General features: G+C 39.8%; 1 protein-coding gene and 1 pseudogene across 3 annotated transcripts in view; both read right to left on the bottom strand.

The window, feature by feature from the left end:
• The window catches only part of CAT (catalase), a 50,499-nt gene extending 45,377 nt beyond the window's left edge, over positions 1-5,122 (bottom strand). For 2 of the 3 annotated variants that reach the window (XM_037019816.2, XM_037019800.2), the window contains exon 1: positions 4,950-5,122. In XM_037019816.2, the coding sequence (XP_036875711.2) occupies positions 4,950-5,015 (66 nt within the window). In that variant the 5' untranslated portion in view covers positions 5,016-5,122. Of the gene's footprint in view, positions 1-3,837; positions 3,972-4,949 lie in introns of those variants that run through there. The other variant, XM_037019809.2, reaches the window with a different exon arrangement.
• Positions 5,123-6,003: 881 nt separating this feature from the next.
• LOC118972763 (thyroid transcription factor 1-associated protein 26-like) lies at positions 6,004-13,881 on the bottom strand (annotated as a pseudogene).
• Between the last annotated feature and the right edge of the window lie 5,712 nt (positions 13,882-19,593).

Below are 19,593 nucleotides of genomic sequence, written 5' to 3'. Positions count from 1 at the left end.
GACAAAGAATATAAAAGCTGACTCCAAGGATCCCAGGGAAGATAACTAGGGGGAAGTTTTAATTTCAGAAAAAATAAAAGTTGCCTTTACAAGGAGGATAAATGTCAGATTTCAAGGTCATATGATTGTTTCTCTGAGCACAGATTGACAGAATATACCTCCTCCCTCACCCTAGTGGAAAATGTTGGTTTTTCAAGCAGGGCTGTTTCATATTATTCTGTGTAAGAATAAACATGTCACAATAGTTGCTAAGTTTTTTCCCTCTCTTCTTGGTGAGTTGTCAATGTTTCCAGCAAGAATGGTCAAAACATTGCTACTGGTTTTCAATAATTAGCAACATTCAGAATAATCCTATCAAGAACAAAACCTTTAAAATACAGAGAATAATAGTTATTGCAAAATAGGTTTTCTCTGTCTTAAAACCGTCTTAAATAAGTCCAGGAGCACTGAGACCTGGCCTTGTCCTTTGATCTTTCAGAAAGGTAGGGGATAAAAGGAAATGAGAAACAAAAGCTCAAAAAATAAAGGATAATCCACAAATGTAAAAGATTCCTTTACTCTTTGTATTTGAAACTACAACAGTCGTAGCACTCAGAAAAAACATAAAGAACAAAACTGAGGAGAAAATAAGCAAAAATAACTATCTGCTTGTTTTGCATTTTGCAGTCAGCCTCTCCTTTCTTACCTGTGGTTTAAATACTGGCTAAAGGAAATGAGAGCTGAGTTTTATTCCACTTCTCATCTCTCTCTTGCTGCCACACTATGACCCAGCAATTCTACTGCTAGGTAGGTCCCCAGAGAAAGGAAAGCACATAGGCGCCAAGTAGATATCAGTCACCCTCGTCCATCCTGAATTTGGCAGTGTTATACCAAAGCAGTTATTATCAAATTACCCCCAAAAATACATAAACCCTCAAGGGCTGGCTTATGACTCATTAAAAGGAATGGATGGGCTAAGACCAAACCTCTCTCCCAGCTAACTGTTTAGAAAGGTAACACTTCAAATGTTCCAATTCTCCAATTTTTAAGGGATCAGAAGCAACTAATTAAAGCTTAGGTATCTGAAAAAAATGCCCATGGCATTCTGAGCAATGAGCAACAAAGTTAGCATTTAAATTCCATCCAAAGTGACTGAGCATATCCCGAGAACCAACACCCTCACCCCAGTATATTTTTTAATAAAGAGAAATAAAGATTTTTTAAAAGATCCAAGACATACCTACGAACATACTTGATTCAATGCTCACTTTCTAAAAGTTTACAGAGCTCTCAGTTTACTTGGCAGCAACAAAATCGGCCAAGAAAAGCACCCAATAAATTGCTGTCACAGTGGCTGACACTCTGGTTTCAAGGGAGGAAACACCCAGCTTGGCATTCTTGATCTGGTTCTTGAGGGAGAATAGGGTACCCAGAACTTAGAGACCTCTCAGTCCAGTTAAAAATCAGCACAAAGTGGGGGAGGGAGGGAAGGAGGGAGGAGTGGGTGTATAAAAGCATTTGCCAAGCAAGGGGATATTAAAATATATACACCATCCATTATTATAATAATTTTCTAACAGAAAGAGTATTTTAATGTCAGAAAGTAAAAAGGACATAATCTTAAAAAAAAAATAAGATTATGTCTGTTTTCTCATCATCACAGCACAAGAAGTGGCTGGACAGATTTACACCACATGGGATTATATGGTTTGGCTACTGTAGTTGGATACAGAGGTGACTACATTTCCCAGCCTCCAGCTGTGTATCAGAGTTCTAGCAAATGGGATGTGAGCAGCAGTGACATACATACCCTCCTCCAAGCTCTGAACCTTCTGTGGCTGGAGAGTAATGCCCATACCCTTAAAAGCCATGGGTTGACAAAAGCATAGATTACCTCAGCCTGGAGCCCTCAGAATCTGTGGGCAGCAGAGTACTCACTCCCCTCATTTCTATCTCAAACCATTTTGGCCCATTATGTAAGAGAAAATTTAATTTCTAACATGTTTACACCATTATACATTTTGGAGTTACTACAGCACTTAGCTCACATTTGACTTAACTTTAAATATGAGCTATGAGTCAACAATAAAAAGACAAACAATCCAATTTTTTAAAGGGCAAAAGATTTGAACAGAAATGTCAAGGGAATATATACCAATGGTTAATAAGCATGTGAAAAGATCTTCAGTGTCACTGGTCATCAGGTCAGTGCAAATACAAACCACAATGAGATACCACATCATACCCACCAGACGGCTAAAATTAAAAGACTGTCAACCCCAAAAGTTGACAGGATATGAAGAAGATTAGAACTCTCATACATTATGTAGTGTAAAATGGTATAACTACTTTGGAAAAAGACTTAGCAGTTTCTCATACAATATTCACTTACCCTATAACTCAGCAATTCTATCCCTAGGTATTTCTCAAGAGAAATGAAAGCATATAAGACTTTTGTATAAGTCTTCATAGCAGCTTATTCATAACAGCCAAACATTGGAAATAGCCCAGGTATCCAGCAACAGGATAAACAGGTATATTCATCTGATGGAATACTACTCAGCAATAAAAAGAACAAACTACTTATTACACAACATGAATGAATCTTAAAACATTTTTCCTTTTTTAATCTTAAAATGTTGATGCTAAATGAAAGAACCATTACCTTAAAAAGTACATAAATTAATGGCTAAAAAACAACCAAAAGAGTGGTTGCCCATGGCAAACTTAGGGGTTGTAGGAAATGACTGGAAAACAGCATGACACAACTTTCTGTATCTTGATAAAAGAGCAGTATTCACAAGTGTATATATTTATAAAAATATCATGGAATGGTACACTTAGCATTTGTGTGCTTCATTGTACATAAGTATTACCCTAAAAACATAAACACTGAACTCAGTTCATAGACATGCTTAGTGTTCAGGAGTAAAGTCTATTGATGTTTACAACTTACTCTGAAATGCACCTCAAAAGGGGAGAAAGGGGAAGGGAGTTAACCAAAGTATGAAGAAATGGATAGAATAACATGTAAGAAAAAATATATATATACATATATAGCAAAATGTGTTAGATATATGGGTATATATATACTGTACAATTCTTTCAACTTTCCTGAATGTTTGAAATTTTTCATAATGAGGCACTGGAAAATTATAAGTTATGTGACAAATGCAAAGTTCCTTTTGGATGGTCACCTCAAATAAGCGGTTTTCACTAAGAGCAGCTAAAAGTGAGGCACAATGAGACATCAGTGTGACTGCCAATCAAGACAAAGAGTGACCTTGACTACCAAGGGCAAAGGAGACAGCAGTATTTCAACTATGGCCCCCCAGTTATAGCTCTGCTTTTGTGGGTAGCTGTTTTCACAAATGGGCATCCATTTAGGGTCTTAATGACTTAAGAATAGTTAATGATTCTCATAAACAATGTAGAAGCAAGCTAGTTTCAGAACAAAGGGAAGTCCTTTAAAAATGAATACATTTTTTTAAATAAACAACTCATTACATTGTCTCTATTTTTTCAACTCACTGAGTATTCATGAACACTTCAGGGTGAACCAGGATTTAGCAACCATGGGTTATGGAAAGAGTCCTGGCACCAAGAAGCTGAGTTCTAATCTTGACTCCTCCACCAACTAGCTGCACGTCCTTAATTATATAAGAAGACGCTATGTATGTCTGGTTCGCTTTAAAAATTCATGAATATAACTGAACTACTATAGTGGCATACAATACAGGACAGGACACGAAGAGAGATTTTCTGCGCCCTTAAAGGAAAATGGCAGCCGTCACACAAATAGGGAACCATAAAGCAATCCATGGGCACTTAGTGTTACCCCAGTTCACGAATACTAACCTGGTTTTGAAAAAGAGCATTAAGCAAGATGAGGAAAGCTAGTTCTAGTCCTTTCTCTGCCATGAACCAACTGCCATGGGAGCTGGGCAAGTCCTAGACTCTCTGGGCCAGTATGACAAAGAAGACCCAGACCAGATGCACTCTGCTCTAATCCAACCTCCTCAAAGATGCCCTTAGGACTTTGCACTCTGGGGACAGGCCAAGAATGCCTAGCCCACCACTGGTGGGCTGAAATACTTCACCTCTAAGTTCTCACTCAGATGTCACCTGTTTGGGGAAGCTTGACAGCCAAGTAGGTCACCCCTTGACACTTTACAGATAACCTATATTAAAGCCCTCAGCACGCTCTATGGCAATCTTCTGTTTATCCATCTTGTCTCCCAGACTGGACTTTGAGTTTGCCAAAGGGGTGGGTGGTTCTTGCGTCACTGGAATTTGTTAGCCTTGACCCAGCACCGTGCCTAACACTTGCAGGCACTCAAAGAACAATCGTGAATAAACGCATTAATTAATCCCTAATGTAACTTCTAGCTCCTAGCAACATCCGGTTGCTGGACTTGGATGTTTTTAAATGCAAATGAAATAATGGATGTAAAAATTATTTTATTTAGTCGTTTAATGTTGTTAGTACAAGTATCTGCCACCGTGTTTGGTGCTGGGGACATGGAGATGGTAAAGCACGGTCCCTGACCCCAAGGCACGCCGCAAACATGCAAATTTGTATTATTGTTTGAGCAAGGTTCCAGCTGGAGCCTGTTCCCGTTTCCCCCCTCACTTCCTTTCTTGCAGCTGCAGCTCTCTGCCTCTTGCCCCATGAGCCTCCACTCCTCCCTCAAGCTGAGACTTCTGTCCCAGCTGGCAGAGGTACAAAATCCGGAGCCAACCACTAGGGCCCTGCTGCCGCGGACGAAACCTGCAGGCCACGGCAGGCCGCTGCTCCCCACCCGAGAGCGCTCCCACGACCCCGCGAATGTAACAGTCCACCTGCACCCAAAAGCAGCACTCGGCCAAGCGGTGAGCAGTGGTACAGCCCCCGCCACGCCACTACGACTCCAGGACGCCTAGCTTTCTGCCCAAACCTTCCGGCCGGCTCGAAGAGAGCCCGGGTGTACCTGCGCGGCCCGCTGCTCTTTCCAGAGCTTCATCTGGTCGCTGGCTGGATCCCGGCTGTCAGCCATGGTGTCTGACTGGCTTGGCAGAACGCTGCACACGCTCTCGGTTCACGCGTCTCCACCCTCAGCGGGAGAACGAGTCCGCAGGCCCGCGGCCCGGGTAGGCGTCTCAGACTCACTCAGCTCCGCCCCCCGTCCCACCCTCTAGGGGAGACCGCCTCCTGATCGGCCGCTCCGGCGGGGGACGGGACAGGATTGGAAGCCAATCAGGGAAGGGAGGCGGGACCGAGGGCTGGGAGTGGCTGGGGCTGGGCGTGAAAAGGAGGGAGGCCCACCTCCAACACCCCAACCGGGGGATTACCGAATGCAGGGCGCGTCCCAGCCCTGGGGGATTTGGCTCTCGCTCCCGGTTATCAGCATCCTCCAGGCTGCTCTGCGAAGCGGGTTGGTGGCCACCTAGTTTTGCTGAGGGAACGCATAAGCCCTGCTGAGTGGGGCTTTGAACTCTGTAAATATCTCTCAACTCTTAATAAATTAGAAATCCTTGGTTGAATTTCTCAGTGTGAAATGAAGATTTGACGTATGCTAATCTTAGTATTGTTTGGAACTGAAGGATTGATGGGCACACTGATTATGCAATTAACTTTTCACCAGCAATCTTACTCTTAAATGTTACATTATTTTTTCTTTATCACAGCCTGTATGTAAAGAAAAACAGTGCCTTTCTAAAAAAAAAAAACACAGAAAAATGAAACACAAGTTCTTAATGATTTTAGTAATCTAAGATCCATAGGAAGAAAATTAATCCGTTCAGCCTCCCTTTTGGGTTAGCAGCTCCTTTTGTTGAGTGTCTGCTAACTGCTGGATGTTCCCAGACTGTTACCCTTTCACCTTCACAACTCCTGATGAAAGTTGTGTTGTCCTCTATTTTAAATACGAAGAATCTGAAGCTTCAGAGTGGAGGAGGAACTTGCCAAAAACCTAAAAGCCGTCCTCATGTCAGAAACTAGATCCTTGCTCTTCTGATTTCAAAGCCTGATTTCTGAACCACTCACTACACTATATTCTGCCGCGCTAAGAATAAGAAGTTTGAAACACCGTTAAGACTTTTGAAAAACTCTGTGTATCTAAAGAGTCAGGCAGGAAAGTAAAACAGTAAGTTATTGACTACCACGTCATTGTAATCAAATAGACTGAATTATTCCCAGCCCGCAGCCACTAGGATTTATCTTTAAACACCTTGATATATATAAATATACTGTCATCTTCAAATTGAAAGTTCTCAACTTTTAAGTCTGATTTTTAAAAAAACATACATAATGAGTGAATTTATGACAGTGGAAATTTCAGATATTCTTGAATTTACAAAAGTACAGTATCGAGAATCTAAGTCATAAAAGCTTAACTGTTATAATTCATTGAAAAAGCAGCCCACAAGTTGATCTTAGTGCCCTATGTTTTTCCTTCATTGTACTTAACCCAATTGTACAGATGCTACTGGTGTGCAATTGTGTGATGTCTTTTGTTACCTCTCCACCCACACTGCCACTAGAGTCTAAACTCAGTGAAGGCAGGGATCATATTGATCTGCTCTCTGTTGTTATCCTGCACACCTGGCATTTACTGAGTACTCACTCTTTTCCAGGGACTGTTGTAAGCTTTTTTTGTGCGTGTTTGCTTAGTTAACCCTCCCAATAACCCTACAAGTTAGAGACTAATACTATCTTCATTTTACAGATTAGAAAACTGAGGCATTAGAGAGGTTGAAAAACTTGTCCAAACTTACACAATTTTTAAGGGGAAGAGCCAGGATTCTCTGTCCATGTATCTCCTGAGCCCATGGTTTGTTCAACAAATAAATGTTGAAAGAGTCAAACTGATCATTTTCTTCGTTAACTAAGATGATTATCAACAAAGTAAATGACACTAGGAGTCATGTGTTAACCTTTATTCTTTGTGTGAACATCGCCCTGTGTTTTGGTGTTTTGTTTTTCTCTGTTTCTATTTCTGTTGGCTTGGATTCCTAAGGAATTGCTTCCAGTGAAAGAAAAATGGAAAAATTGTGCACTTTCAGATCATGTCATTTCTTGTGTGTTAAAATAAGGTGTGTGCTTACAAATAATGACAACAAATTTATATTGACTACATAGGTAGAATGCTATTAACTGGCTTTAAGACTATAATATAATTATAGTTTAAATGGAAACGCTTCTAAAAATCAGCCCTAGTTAAAAAATACATTAAACTAAATCTGTTTGACCCCTCAAAGCAATTCCAAATGATTGGTTCAACGAACAAATTTGGTTTTCATATAAACACACCAATATTTTTGAGGGTATTGAACAAAATTGTTTAGCAAATGCTGCTGCTCCCTGTTCAGAACCCAGTGAAATAAAATGTACTGGCATACAACGTAATGTTAGTAATCCTGATACCACCAAATCTGAAACCAAACTTACAAAGCAGGCCATAAAATAAATGTTCAAGAGAAAAATTTAGGCACTCAATAGGACCTTTACACACAAACTTCCTTTCGTCAGTATTTGGAAGAAAAGAATGGAGAGAATGAACTATGTCTTGTTGGATGACCGATACACAAAGCAGCAGGAGGAGCAACAGAAACAAATGAGTATTCCTGTGCTGATTCCACCCACCCTGAGTGGCTGGATATGTTCTCCATAGTTCAGTTTCATTCTCTTCACAATGGCTTTGTGAAGTAAACTAGGAGGAAGGGAGAAGGAAGAAAAGAAGAACACATGTAAAAGAAAAGAGATGTGTTGTAATCCAGAATGCTCTCTGCGAGACGGACAGAGAACCCCACCACAGCTGAGTGATTGCAAGCCTCTGTGGACTAGGCCTGAGCAGGCAGGAGAAATGGAATTTGTATTAAAAAGTGACAGTGGATGTCTATGTGCTGATGGCAGGGACCCTCTGCTCTGTGTGTTTTGCTTTAGCACATCTTATTCAGGCTTTAGTGAGAACAGTTACTTAGGAGGAGGTAGCGCAGGTATCCCGTGGGGTGTGGTAATGGCTACAGTTGGTACTATCCCGAGGAATGAATGCACCATGCTATTGGTCTGGGTGTTTGATAAAAAAGAAACACAGAAACAAGAATTTGGAATTTATTATTACTTTAACTTTTTTTTTTTCCTGATTTTTAAAGTATGCTTACTGGTAGAGGTTTGGAAAATGCAGAATATATAAAATAAACAGCCATCCACAGGTGATGATAAATAGATATCATTCTTGGTAATAGTTTCTCCCATATGTATGTAATATGTGTGTGTGTGAGAGAGAAAGAGAGAGATTTATAATGGATCATACAGAATATATAATCTTGTGTCCTGCTTTTTTTTTCAAAACATTTTATTTCACTTGAATTTCATAGGTACAAAAGTATTATCTGCTTGAAACTGTCAGCCAAATAGAAGATTCTTTCCATTCTTCAGTCCAACCTTTCTTCAAAAGCAAATAAATAAGAAACAAATCATATTATATATAACATATATAGAACTTTTTCTTTTGCAAGAACAAAAATATTTGGACATGTTTATGTTGACATTGTTAGGACAAATTTTTGACAAATTGTTAGGAGGCCTATCATACGTACAAAAGAACTCAACAGACAACAGATGGTTTAATCCTTGATTAAGACAAAATATCTGATTTAATTTTTCTTGTATTTTTTAAAAAAGATACTCCATTTGTAATTCAAGTTGGGTTGTAAAAGGAAAAGAAGGGACACGAACTCCACAGTCCAAGCAGGTTTATTGCTAAACCTGAGAGGGACCTCTCTGTTCGGGCAAGCAAAACAAAGGCATCTCTTACAGGCTAAGAGGCTTTTTACGGCCAGGTTTTTGGCAGGTTTTTGAGGGGATGGGTCAGGGTAAAGGTGGGCTTGTGGCTTGCTGACGTGTACTCCGGAGAATGTTTGTAGCCTAAGTAATATGAAACCTAGGTCTCTCTGAGATGGCGGGTGGGCTTATTCAAAAAAGGTGGTACTCCTGTCAGAGCTCTATCAGATTGGCCCTTTTTAGTCTTTTTGCTCCATATTTTAAACACTTCTGTTTTCTTCTTTTTGTAGACTTTGAGCTTCATCTCTCATTTCCTCCTCTCAGATTCTTCTTCGCAGCATACTTAGCTTATACCTGATCACATGTTTCTTGTGCCTTTTCATTCGATGTTTCCTCTTTATCTTTCTTTGGAACAGAAATGGAGCTTATTCTTTTACTGTTGTTCTGGCTTGAGGCTGGTTAACACTACAATGTTCTTGAGACAAAGCCTGTTCAATGCTACGTTGTTCTTCCCGCAAAGGCTGATCAACAATTTGTTCTGACAAAGGCTGGTCAACTTCCCTAAATTGCTTCCTGAGTCTTTCCTCTTCAGCTAATCAGTGATATTTCCCATTATCAAGGTATTGATCTGTGATTGGGATTCCTGTAAGGTTTGAACCTTCTTTTCTCTCCACAACAATTTCTTGTAATGTTGCTGAATTTTCAGTTTTCTCGTAGAAATGCTAAGCCTTGTCCCATGCGAATGCTCCACACGAAGGCATGTGGATGGTTAGGTCACCAGGTGCTTTGTTTGACATTCAAATTCCTGAATCCCCCTGAAGATTACATGGGTTAATATTGGGAAATCCCTTAGAGTAGAGCCTGGGACATAATAGGAGCGATATAAATGTTAAATCAATAAATCAAACATGTTTGGGAGGATGCTTGTGTGGAACGGGAAAGTTTGGTTTAGAACAGTGGCTGTTCCTTGTTCATCACAGTGTGGACTCAGAGCCACACCTGCAGTGACCAGAGGCAGTCTTCACTGCAGTGTACCCTACAGGGGAGGCCAGGCTTCCCAAAATACCCTGTCCACCACATTGCTGCCAGCCTCACTGGCACCATGGCACACCAACTGTGTCCTGTAACGTAACATTACAGAATGCAGTTTTCCCCAAGTGATTAGATATTCTTCCAAAACGTGACTTTTTCTTCCCATGGATGTACAATACACAATCAAGGGACTGTTCCTGTGTTTATACATTCCCTTACTGGAACCATTTCTGTTTTTTCTAATATAAATAAGAGTACAGCGAACATCCTTCCTCTGTATTTGTATTTATTTCCATAGAATCTATTACAGAAGTAATTTTTGGTTGTAATTATATAAACATTTGAAGTCCCTGTGACATGCTGTCAATTGTTTTCTACAAAACCTGAGCCTATTCACACTCTCACCAGCATTGAGAACGTGGACTAGAAATAAAATTTCAAAGATAGGTCAATAGCAGGCACAGTCGCAGGGGGGCCATCAGGTGAGAAATTGGGGATCAACAGAGGTGAGGCTTAGAACCTAACCCCCCCCTGTTTTGAGAGAAATCTGCATCCGTGGATGTTTTGTTGCCCTTGCCTAGCTTGGATTAATACTTAGTCTATAGGCACACACCTGATCATCTACATTTGCCCTCTTACAGCACTAAATTATGTTTTCTACCTTTACCTTGCATCTACCTACCACTTTAGCATTTTATTTAAGAACAATAATAATAATAATAAGGGAAAAATGTGGCATTCACATATAAATCAAGTATAAAAATCAAACGAATAGTCATATCTGACTTGATTGTTTATAGTTCATGATGCATGATCAAAACTGAAAAGTCTCTGTGATATGACTGCCCTTGCACTGTTCACCATGTAAGAACTGATTCACTATGTAAGAACTTGTTCACCATGTAAGAACTTGTTCGTTATGCTTCAGAAGATTGGAGACTGTTGAGAATTATGCTTAGGGTTGATTAATGATTGTACATCGAGTCCCCTATACAGAATTTTATTGTTGTTAACAACCATTTGATCAATAAATATGAGAGATGCCTTCTCAAAAAAAAAAAAGGATAGGTCAATAGTTAGATTCTAGATTCACATTTTACTCAATTCTTCAGAATGGACAACACTTCTGGAGTTATATTTAGCCATTACCATCACCCCATGGAGTCCATTCTATCCAGTGAACATCTACTACCTTCTAGGCACACTGCTTGCTCGGCTCTATGAACACAGAAGTGAAACAGCTGGATATAGGCAAAAAAACCAGGCAATAACCCTGTGTGAAGAGCTTTCTGAGAGGGGAGGTACAGCTGCTATAGTGGTACCTAACAAGGTTACCTAACCTGAATGAGAGGTCACACCAGGCTTCTTCAAGGAAATAACAGCCAAGTGAATCTTCAAGGATGAATAAGGTGTTAGAGACAGTGCCAGGAATGAGCATTTTGAGACCCACTTACCACAAAAAACCTAAAAGAGATAGCTTCCATTTTTTTAAAAAAACTCTTCATTAATCATGGTATTGTGATGCTTTGAGTAGGACTGGGAGAGAAAGCAAACATTTTCAACAAAGAATTCAGCCTTTCCCAGGTTTGCCTATGTACACTGACCTCTGTATCTGAACTGGACTGGCTTTGACTCCTGCTGCTCACCCACTTACCCTCGTCTCAGCTGGCACTCAGCAAGGCCTGTGCAATGCTGTCACGTTAAACTGCTGAGATTGCTGTCCCTGGCTAGAAAACTCTTTTCCAGTGCTACGGTCTTTGACATATTTTGACTGTCTCCCTTGTATATGCTGTTAAGCGTTGTATCTGCGCTTTACCCTAGGCTTAAATCTGTATGCAGAAGCGAGACTTGGGTTTTTTAAACTCTGACAATCAAAAAAAAAAGACAAAAATCTCATAGATAAACAAATTCAATCCAGACTGAGACTACATTGCATCTGTGAGGAACTTCCTACTTATGAAATGTATGTGTTGGGTGGAACCTTTGGTCGTAGCTGGGAATGGTGGACTAGGAGCACAGGGACAGATGTCTCCTCCCCTTCTCTCCCATAAACCCAGTTCATAGGCCAGCGGAGCTTCAGGGGGCAAAACAGCATGATGCACAGTCACAAGTACCAGCTGTAGCATTACAGCACTTGGATTTGAAACCCACCATGTCTACTTACAAACTGTATGACCTTGAGCAAGTCACTTAATCATTCTAAGCTTCCATTTCTCTTTTGTAAAATGGAGATATTAACAGCTTATATAATGTGTAACCTAATCTGCAATAACAAAAAAGAACCAAAAATATATACAGTGGCTAAAACAAAATAATAGTTTATTCCTCTCACACAGAATATCTCAGACCCAGATGTCATAGGGCTGGGTAGGCAGCTCAGCCATCCTCAATATGAGGCTTCCATCTCAGAGCCCAATGTGGCTGCTGCAGTTCACACAATCACAACTGGATGCCAGCCAGTGGTAAGGGGGACAAAGGAGCAAGGAGCAGATGCAGCATACACCCTTTTATAGCCATTCCTTTTGAGGGCACAACCTGGAAATGGCACACTTCATTTCTGTCCGCATTTTCTTGGCCGGAATTTAGTTACATGGCCATGCCTAGCTGTACAGGAAGCTGGGAAATACAGTCACTGGCTGGGTGACCATGCACTTGGAAAAATGTACACATTCAGAATTTTTCTGTGGAAAATTCTGAGTTTTTCCACAGAAACTTCAGAATTTCCAATCAAGCATCCTCCCAAACAAATTTGATTTATTGATTTAACAAACATTTATATAATTCCTACTGTATCCCAGGCTCTACTCTAAAAGGTTTTCCCAATATTAACCCATCTAATCTTTATGACAACCCTGTAAGACATGAACTCTTATTATCTTCATATTAGGACACTGAGGTATAGAAAGGCTAAGTAACCTCCCAAAGTCACATAGCTAGTGATGGGGCCACGATTCAAGGCAGTCTCCAGAAGTCACCTCTCAACTTTGGCATTGTTCTGCCTGCCACAAAGTGCACAGGATACAGGAAGATCTAGGATGAATGTCCCACGTTCTTAGAATACAACTAAGGTTTGGTGCCACCCGTGCCCACCTGCAGATGTGGCATTCTGGGAAGTACACTGATGTAAACCAATTGTGAGCCCCAAGTTTTGTACCCATGTAACTGAGAAAGACCACAGGATAATGCTGTTCTGAAGTGTCTTTGAAAGAGAGAATGGGAAGTGGTTATGGATTTGTGATACAAGAGCATTTCAAGCCTGGAGGGACACAGGGCATTGCAGGGCAGCCAAAGGAGGTGATAAGCATGCCAGAGAAGGGGCAGCTTGCAGAGACAGGAAGGATGAAGAGGGAGGAAAAAGATCCTTAGCTGTCTCTCCAACCTGAAGAGCACAGCCAAAGCTTCAAACTGAAGTTAGTAGGATGAATATTTCCTGGGAAAAAGTACCCATTAAATAAGATTTCATTTCCACCAGGCAAGAGGATTGACTCATATGAAACTCCTCTAGGATACGTGGACATAAACAGATTCAGTTCAGAGACATTGTGACATGAAGCAAAATTCTCTTTATGGCACCAAGTGTCAAAAACAATTGCTTCATGTAACCTGAATACAAAGGTCTATTTACTTTCTTAAAATATAAAATCTTAAAATACAACATACAATGTATGCATTATGTGTTTATTATCTAGCTTACTGTCTACCAGAAGTTGTTCAAAATTTACCCCATTTATCCCTCTCTGAGCCCTTGATTTTTGTCCCTAAGCAATCTTTCTCTCATCATTCTACTTAGCAAGCACTAGTTTAATTCTCTGGAAACTTGCACTGGGATTACATCTTTCCTATTCCCATCCCACCCAGTATTCTAAATACCAGTGAATGGCAATCACTGTTATTTTCCTCCACCCTGACATCTGAAACAACTTACTTGATGGATCATAGATGATTCACTAATAGAACTTGTCCTTTCACTGAAGGCTTTTTAAATCTCTGCCTGCTCAGAGTACAGAAATCACATTTCTCAGTCTGTGGGCCTGTAGTTTGCCATATTACCTTCTCAGGAAGGCCTTCCCGATCACCTTTTTTAATATTATAGCCTGCTCTGGCATTCCCCATCACACTTCCCCTGCTTTATATTTGCTCCAAGATACCTGTTACCTCCTAACATATGACATAACTGACTTAATTTATTCAATGAACATTTCTTCCCACTAGAATAGAAGCTCCAAGAGGAGAGGTGGGTTTTTGTTTTGTTTTCTCTCCTTATTCTCAGCACATGGAAGGTTTCTGGCTCTCAGTAGGTGTTTGACCAACATTCAACTTAGTGAATGAACAAACAAATTAATAGGTGAACTAATACCAGGATAAACCTTATTGCAAATAAGCAATGTAGTTGACCACTTGCCTTTAGGGATTTAATAAGGTCCCTTGTTCAAATACATTATACTCTTTAATTTCATTTTTAAAGATATTTCTTTACAACTTGAAAGCCTTCTCATATTTGTGAGCCTTTTTAAAAAAAGAAATATATTCCTACCATGAGGAGCCTCCTGATAAGAGATACCGAAAAGAATGCAACAGCACTTTGCATTCTTTGGTGTCATCCTTACCATAAATGTATAATCTGAATCTAATCAAGAGGAAACATCAGACAGACTCAAATTGAGGGACAGTCTGCAAAATAATTGGTTTGCACTTTTCAAAATATCAAGATTACGAAAGATAAAGACTGAAGAACTATTCCAATTTAAAGAAAATGGAAGAGACATGCCAACCAAGTATGAAGTATGCTCCTGGATTGGGTCTGGAAGAGGGGGAAAGATGTAAAGAATAATATTGGGATAATTTGTGAAATTTAATATAGACCATATATTTAATTGAATAATAATGTTGTACCAATGTTACATTCCCTGATTTTGATTACTGTGCTGTGGTTGTGTAGGAAAATGTTTTGTTCTGAGAAAATATATATTGAAGGATTTACTGGTAATGAGGCATAACGTCTACAACTTACCCTCAAATGGGTCAGGACAAATATACACATATATACATAGACACATACAAATTAAGAGAGCAGGCAAATGACAAAACAAGTAGGGGGAGATGTAAGCAATTACTGAATCTGGGTAAAGGGTAAACTAGGGTGATATGTATTATTTTTGTAAGTTTCTGCAATTTTTTTAGTATTATATCAAAGTAAAAATGTATCCCCAAAATGTAAATATATCCTTAGGAGGGAATCATACATAAATATTTTCTCAGGTAATACCTTAATTTTAGTTATTCAGTAGCTGACTGAAAGCCAGCATGAGGCCCAGTTTAGGCCTCCAAGAGGAAGATAAGAGGGAGGCAAAAGCCATTGAATTCAAACTTCACCTATGTCACAGTTTTGCCATGGACCCAGTGATATTTTTCAGGAACAATTTAAGCCACAAAGACAGCAGTTAAAAAGTTAGAAGATATAACTCAGACAATCAAGCTACATGGAGAAATGGCCATATGATTTCCTTAATTCTTACATGTAAGATTTAATGTATTAATACTTATAAAAAGTGTTATATACTTTTTATATATATAAAAGTACTATAACCTTATATTATTGTCCCCAAGGTAAGGAATTATTTACCAGTTAATATTTGTTCCTGGTTTCTTCATTACTGTATAATTAGTTGATACTAGTTTAGTAAATATCAGCTATTATCTTCAAAACAGGCCCTGATTTTATGATCCCATTTGTTGGTGTTTGGAACATTACCTATCTTGTTGTGATGATCATTTTTATTGTTAGGTGTGGAGATAATTCTGTATATTGTTCTGTTAATAAGAAACCTACCAATATGAGTCTAGATATCTGAAGTTAATTAACCACAAGAAAAGCATCCAACTTACAACAACATGCATTCCTTAAACAGTCTGAGCTTCTGATATCCAAGAGTCTATGTAAAAAATCAATCATAAAGTAAACCTTGAGCAAAGGAGAGTATCACGATGTTGAAAAGAGGCTAAAGCCCAAAAACAAACAAAAGGTGCCCAAAATATCAGTCACCAAGACTCTTTACCCCACACTGAACCCCACAGGGAGATCACAGTTGGAAGAAGTGTTCAGCAGTGGTTAACCACAGGCTGCATGGACAGGGATTTCAACATGAACCTGGACAGAAGCATTGCACTGGGCTGGGGGCAGAAGAGAGATGTAGTTTGTACCAAGAAAAGCATATACCCTCCTTACCTCACATTCCACTATGTTATTATTCTTCGCCTTTCCTAAACACACCAACACAAAAGCCCTGTGCCCTGGAGATGAAAATAAATTATTTGTAACTGTCCAACACATAACACGAGACACGGTTATAGTCTTGAAATCAGCCACATAAATTGCAAAACCAAGTGAAAGTTCTAGTTGTTCTGTGCCAGTTAAAAAAAGAAAGAAAAGAAGAAGCATATTTTTAAGGACAGGAACTAAAAAAAAAAATTATGAATGCAGACAAGTGGAGAGCCCTATCTACATCACATCAGATGATCTGAATACTCCATTTCCAACCATTTAACCATCCTTCGCATATGTTTATGACTTTATCTAGGAAATGAAAAGGAGACTGAGACAGTGCCACCACAGCCAATGTTTGTAGCCAGTATCCCTTTCCTCCAAAGCATTAAGAATTTGTGACTGTGGAGCCAGGAAAGCTGAATCATAATTAAATGCAGATGTGCTATAATTTTATACTTTTGTGGATCTGAAAGAAACAATGACCTGGGAACCAAAGTTAGTGACTCCCTGAGAGAGCCCCAAGCCACACAGTTGAACTGAGAACATATTTAGCTGTGGCTACCTGGCTGTAAAGGAAGGTCTAGCAGGAACTAAAGAAATAAGGGTGAGCTGATGGAGATCAGTCTGCTCTCATCAGGGAAAAAAAAAAAAAGTAAAGGAGGGAGGGAGAAAGAGAAAGGAAGGAAGGAAGAATGAAAGATAGAGAAAGAAAACAGAAATAGTGATCAAGACTAGATCTTAACTTGGAAATGCTAAGGAAATTCAATATTTATCCAGAAGAAAATGAGGGAATTTATTCTGGCAAAATCCAAGGAATAGTGGGATTAAAGTTCACTGAAGCAGGGATTAAAATGGAAGCAAAATCTGGCTACAAGAGATGTTTCCACTTAGAAAAATGTCCACCTAGAGCAGAACTTGCCGAGGAGATAACAAAATGAAATACTGTATTTCATCATAACTGGTTCTCAGCAGCTGCAGCTGATACCAACCATAAACTCTGAATGCCTCTGGTATGCCTGATCTTCAGGAACCTAACTGAAAACTGTTTCCTAACCAGTGAACCACAGCTTGTTTAACCAGCAAACAGGTCTGTGGACTCTTCCCTGCCTCTCCAAATGCTAGTTTTCAATCATTAATTTGGAGCACTTAATAATCCCTGACTTTTCACCTTTTTGAAAAACTAAAATTCAGTGAATTTCTTTTTTTAAGATGGGTTCCATTGCCTGGCAAGTAAAAAAAAAAAAAAAAACCTGATTTTTTTTATAAGTCCTGGGCGTCTTTTTCCAATAGAGGCATGTGAACAAGAAAGATAAGTGATGATGTGTGTATGAGCTAAGGGCAACTGTCCAAAAGCCCAGTGAAGCCAGGTGAAGCCTGGAGAGAACCAGCTAATGCTTCCCAGTCCAAAATACAGAGGGAGGACAATGAAGAGATGCAGGAAGAGAAGAATGGTAAGATACGTGTGGTCTCTGTGAATGCGTTTCCTGGAATCCTAGCCACCATTACGTGTCCAACCCGTCCCAGTGCCTTTGATTTCCTCATTACCACTACAGCGGAAAAACTGGGAGCCCCTTTCTTCTTGCTAAAGTTGTCGGCACAGCTCTTCGCTTGCAGCCCAGGTCCATGCCTCCAATGGTACCACCATATCCTGGCATCTCTTCTAGTAGACCCCATCACTGTCACCATGGCAGCTGCTGCCTCCTCCCATGGGTAGCCCATGGCCTCCACAATCTTTGGCTGCCCCACCCAGGTACCTCTCGTGGCTACTGCTGATGTGCCCACCATGGAGGGGACCAGTCATCCTGGCTTTGCCTGGAACTAACGGGTCTCCAGGGATGTGGGACTTTCAGTGTTAAAACAGGCAAAGTCCCAGGCAGACCAGGATGGCTGGGCATCCTAGCACCACAGTGGCCACAATTGCCACAGCCACTGACTTGGGTCTTATTAGAATTCAAGGTGGGAACAGTGGAATCAGGAGCAAATTTCTGTCCTAAGAAAAACTGCTGGGGCAGTTTGTTCTCGCCTTGAGAGTCCCCCTGGGTCCCCTGGGGACACTCACCTCCATTTCCTGGATGGGACCATGCAGCCCTGAGAAGCTGCCCTTCCATGCTTCTTGTTTGTGACAGCTCCAGGTCCATCCTGCTCTGCCCACAGCCAGGCAGCTTCCAGGCCGAATCTTCCGGTCTCACCAATGGGCTTATCTCTGGGGAGGACCCACGCCGCGCAGCCTGAGTGACACGGCCTGTCCTTACAGCTTCCAGCAGTTGTCTGATGTGTGTGCACCACGAAGCCATAGAGAATTCTCACTTTTTTCTTTTATCACTTTAAAAACCACTAATGTGGCATGCTGGATGCTAAAGGGTGGTGATACTCCCAGATAATTATACTTTCAGATTTTTTTTAAAGAAAAAAATGAAATCTTTGGAGGAGAAATTTTTTAATATCACCAAAAACTTTCTTTTAAGAAAGCAAATGGAAATTTGCTGGTTTTTATAAAAGTTACAAATGCTCATTGCAAATGCTTTAGAAAACAGAGGAAATGATACAAGCTTAATAAAAAAAAATCACCTCAAATCCCACCATCCCAAGATAATCACTTTTAATATTTGTATCAATTTGATGTACGTTCTTCTAGTTTTACCCATGCAAATATATGCACTTAGATGCTGAAGGCTTTAAATAAAAATGAGATCATATAATACATACTTTGTTTGCAAATATTATGTATATATACATATTCTGAATGACTTGTACTTTTCACTTATTTATACGTCATGAACATCTTTCCATGTCAATAAATAATGACCTCCATAATCATTTTTAATAGCTGCATGGTATTTCATGGATGTTTGCTCTAGATGTTCTTTAGCTTGAGTAGGGGCAGCAGAAATTTCCCAAGGAGAAACTGTCAATGTTAATGTTAATGTTAATGTTAAGAAAGCATTTTCCTTGGGGGCTATCTCCATTTCATTGTAATTTTGACACATCTTTAAAAGTCTGCCATAACTCCAATTCCCACAATAGTTTACTGAGTAGTCCATAAAATAAAATATCTAGAAGTACATCTTTACCAAACATCACCAAAAAAAGGAAATAGAAAACTCAGAGGCCCTCTGGTCTAATAGGTAATGATGCATGTGATTGTAGTCAGGAAACCATTCCAGAAAACAAAATCAAAGAGGAGAAAGTAACTTAACTGCCAATTACTGGCAGCATAGTCCTAGGCAGTAAAAACAAATCCCTAAAAGCTGAATAAGAAGCTAGCAGTCAGGAAAGAAGCAGAGGCAAAAATCAAAGGAGAAAAGAGAAAGACAGCCTTTAAGATAAGAAAAAGAAGGCAAATCTGAAAACGGCTCTCCAGAACTTGGAGACTGCAGCAGACAACACAGAGGAAAACATTAAAAAGCAGGAGCCAAAAGTGTGAAAAAGGAATGCAGTCGTGCAAATCAGTACTTACATGTCTTCCTAGGTCAAAACAAACTTTTAATTGTGAAAATGTATTTAAGATTTTGAATACATCATTTTTATATATGTAATGAATAGACATTTTATA

This window comes from Manis javanica, chromosome 11 (assembly GCF_040802235.1).
Source record: "Manis javanica isolate MJ-LG chromosome 11, MJ_LKY, whole genome shotgun sequence".
Lineage (NCBI taxonomy): Eukaryota > Metazoa > Chordata > Mammalia > Pholidota > Manidae > Manis > Manis javanica.
The sequence above is the reverse complement of the archived record's forward strand: the minus strand, read 5'-3'. Positions and strand labels throughout refer to the sequence as shown.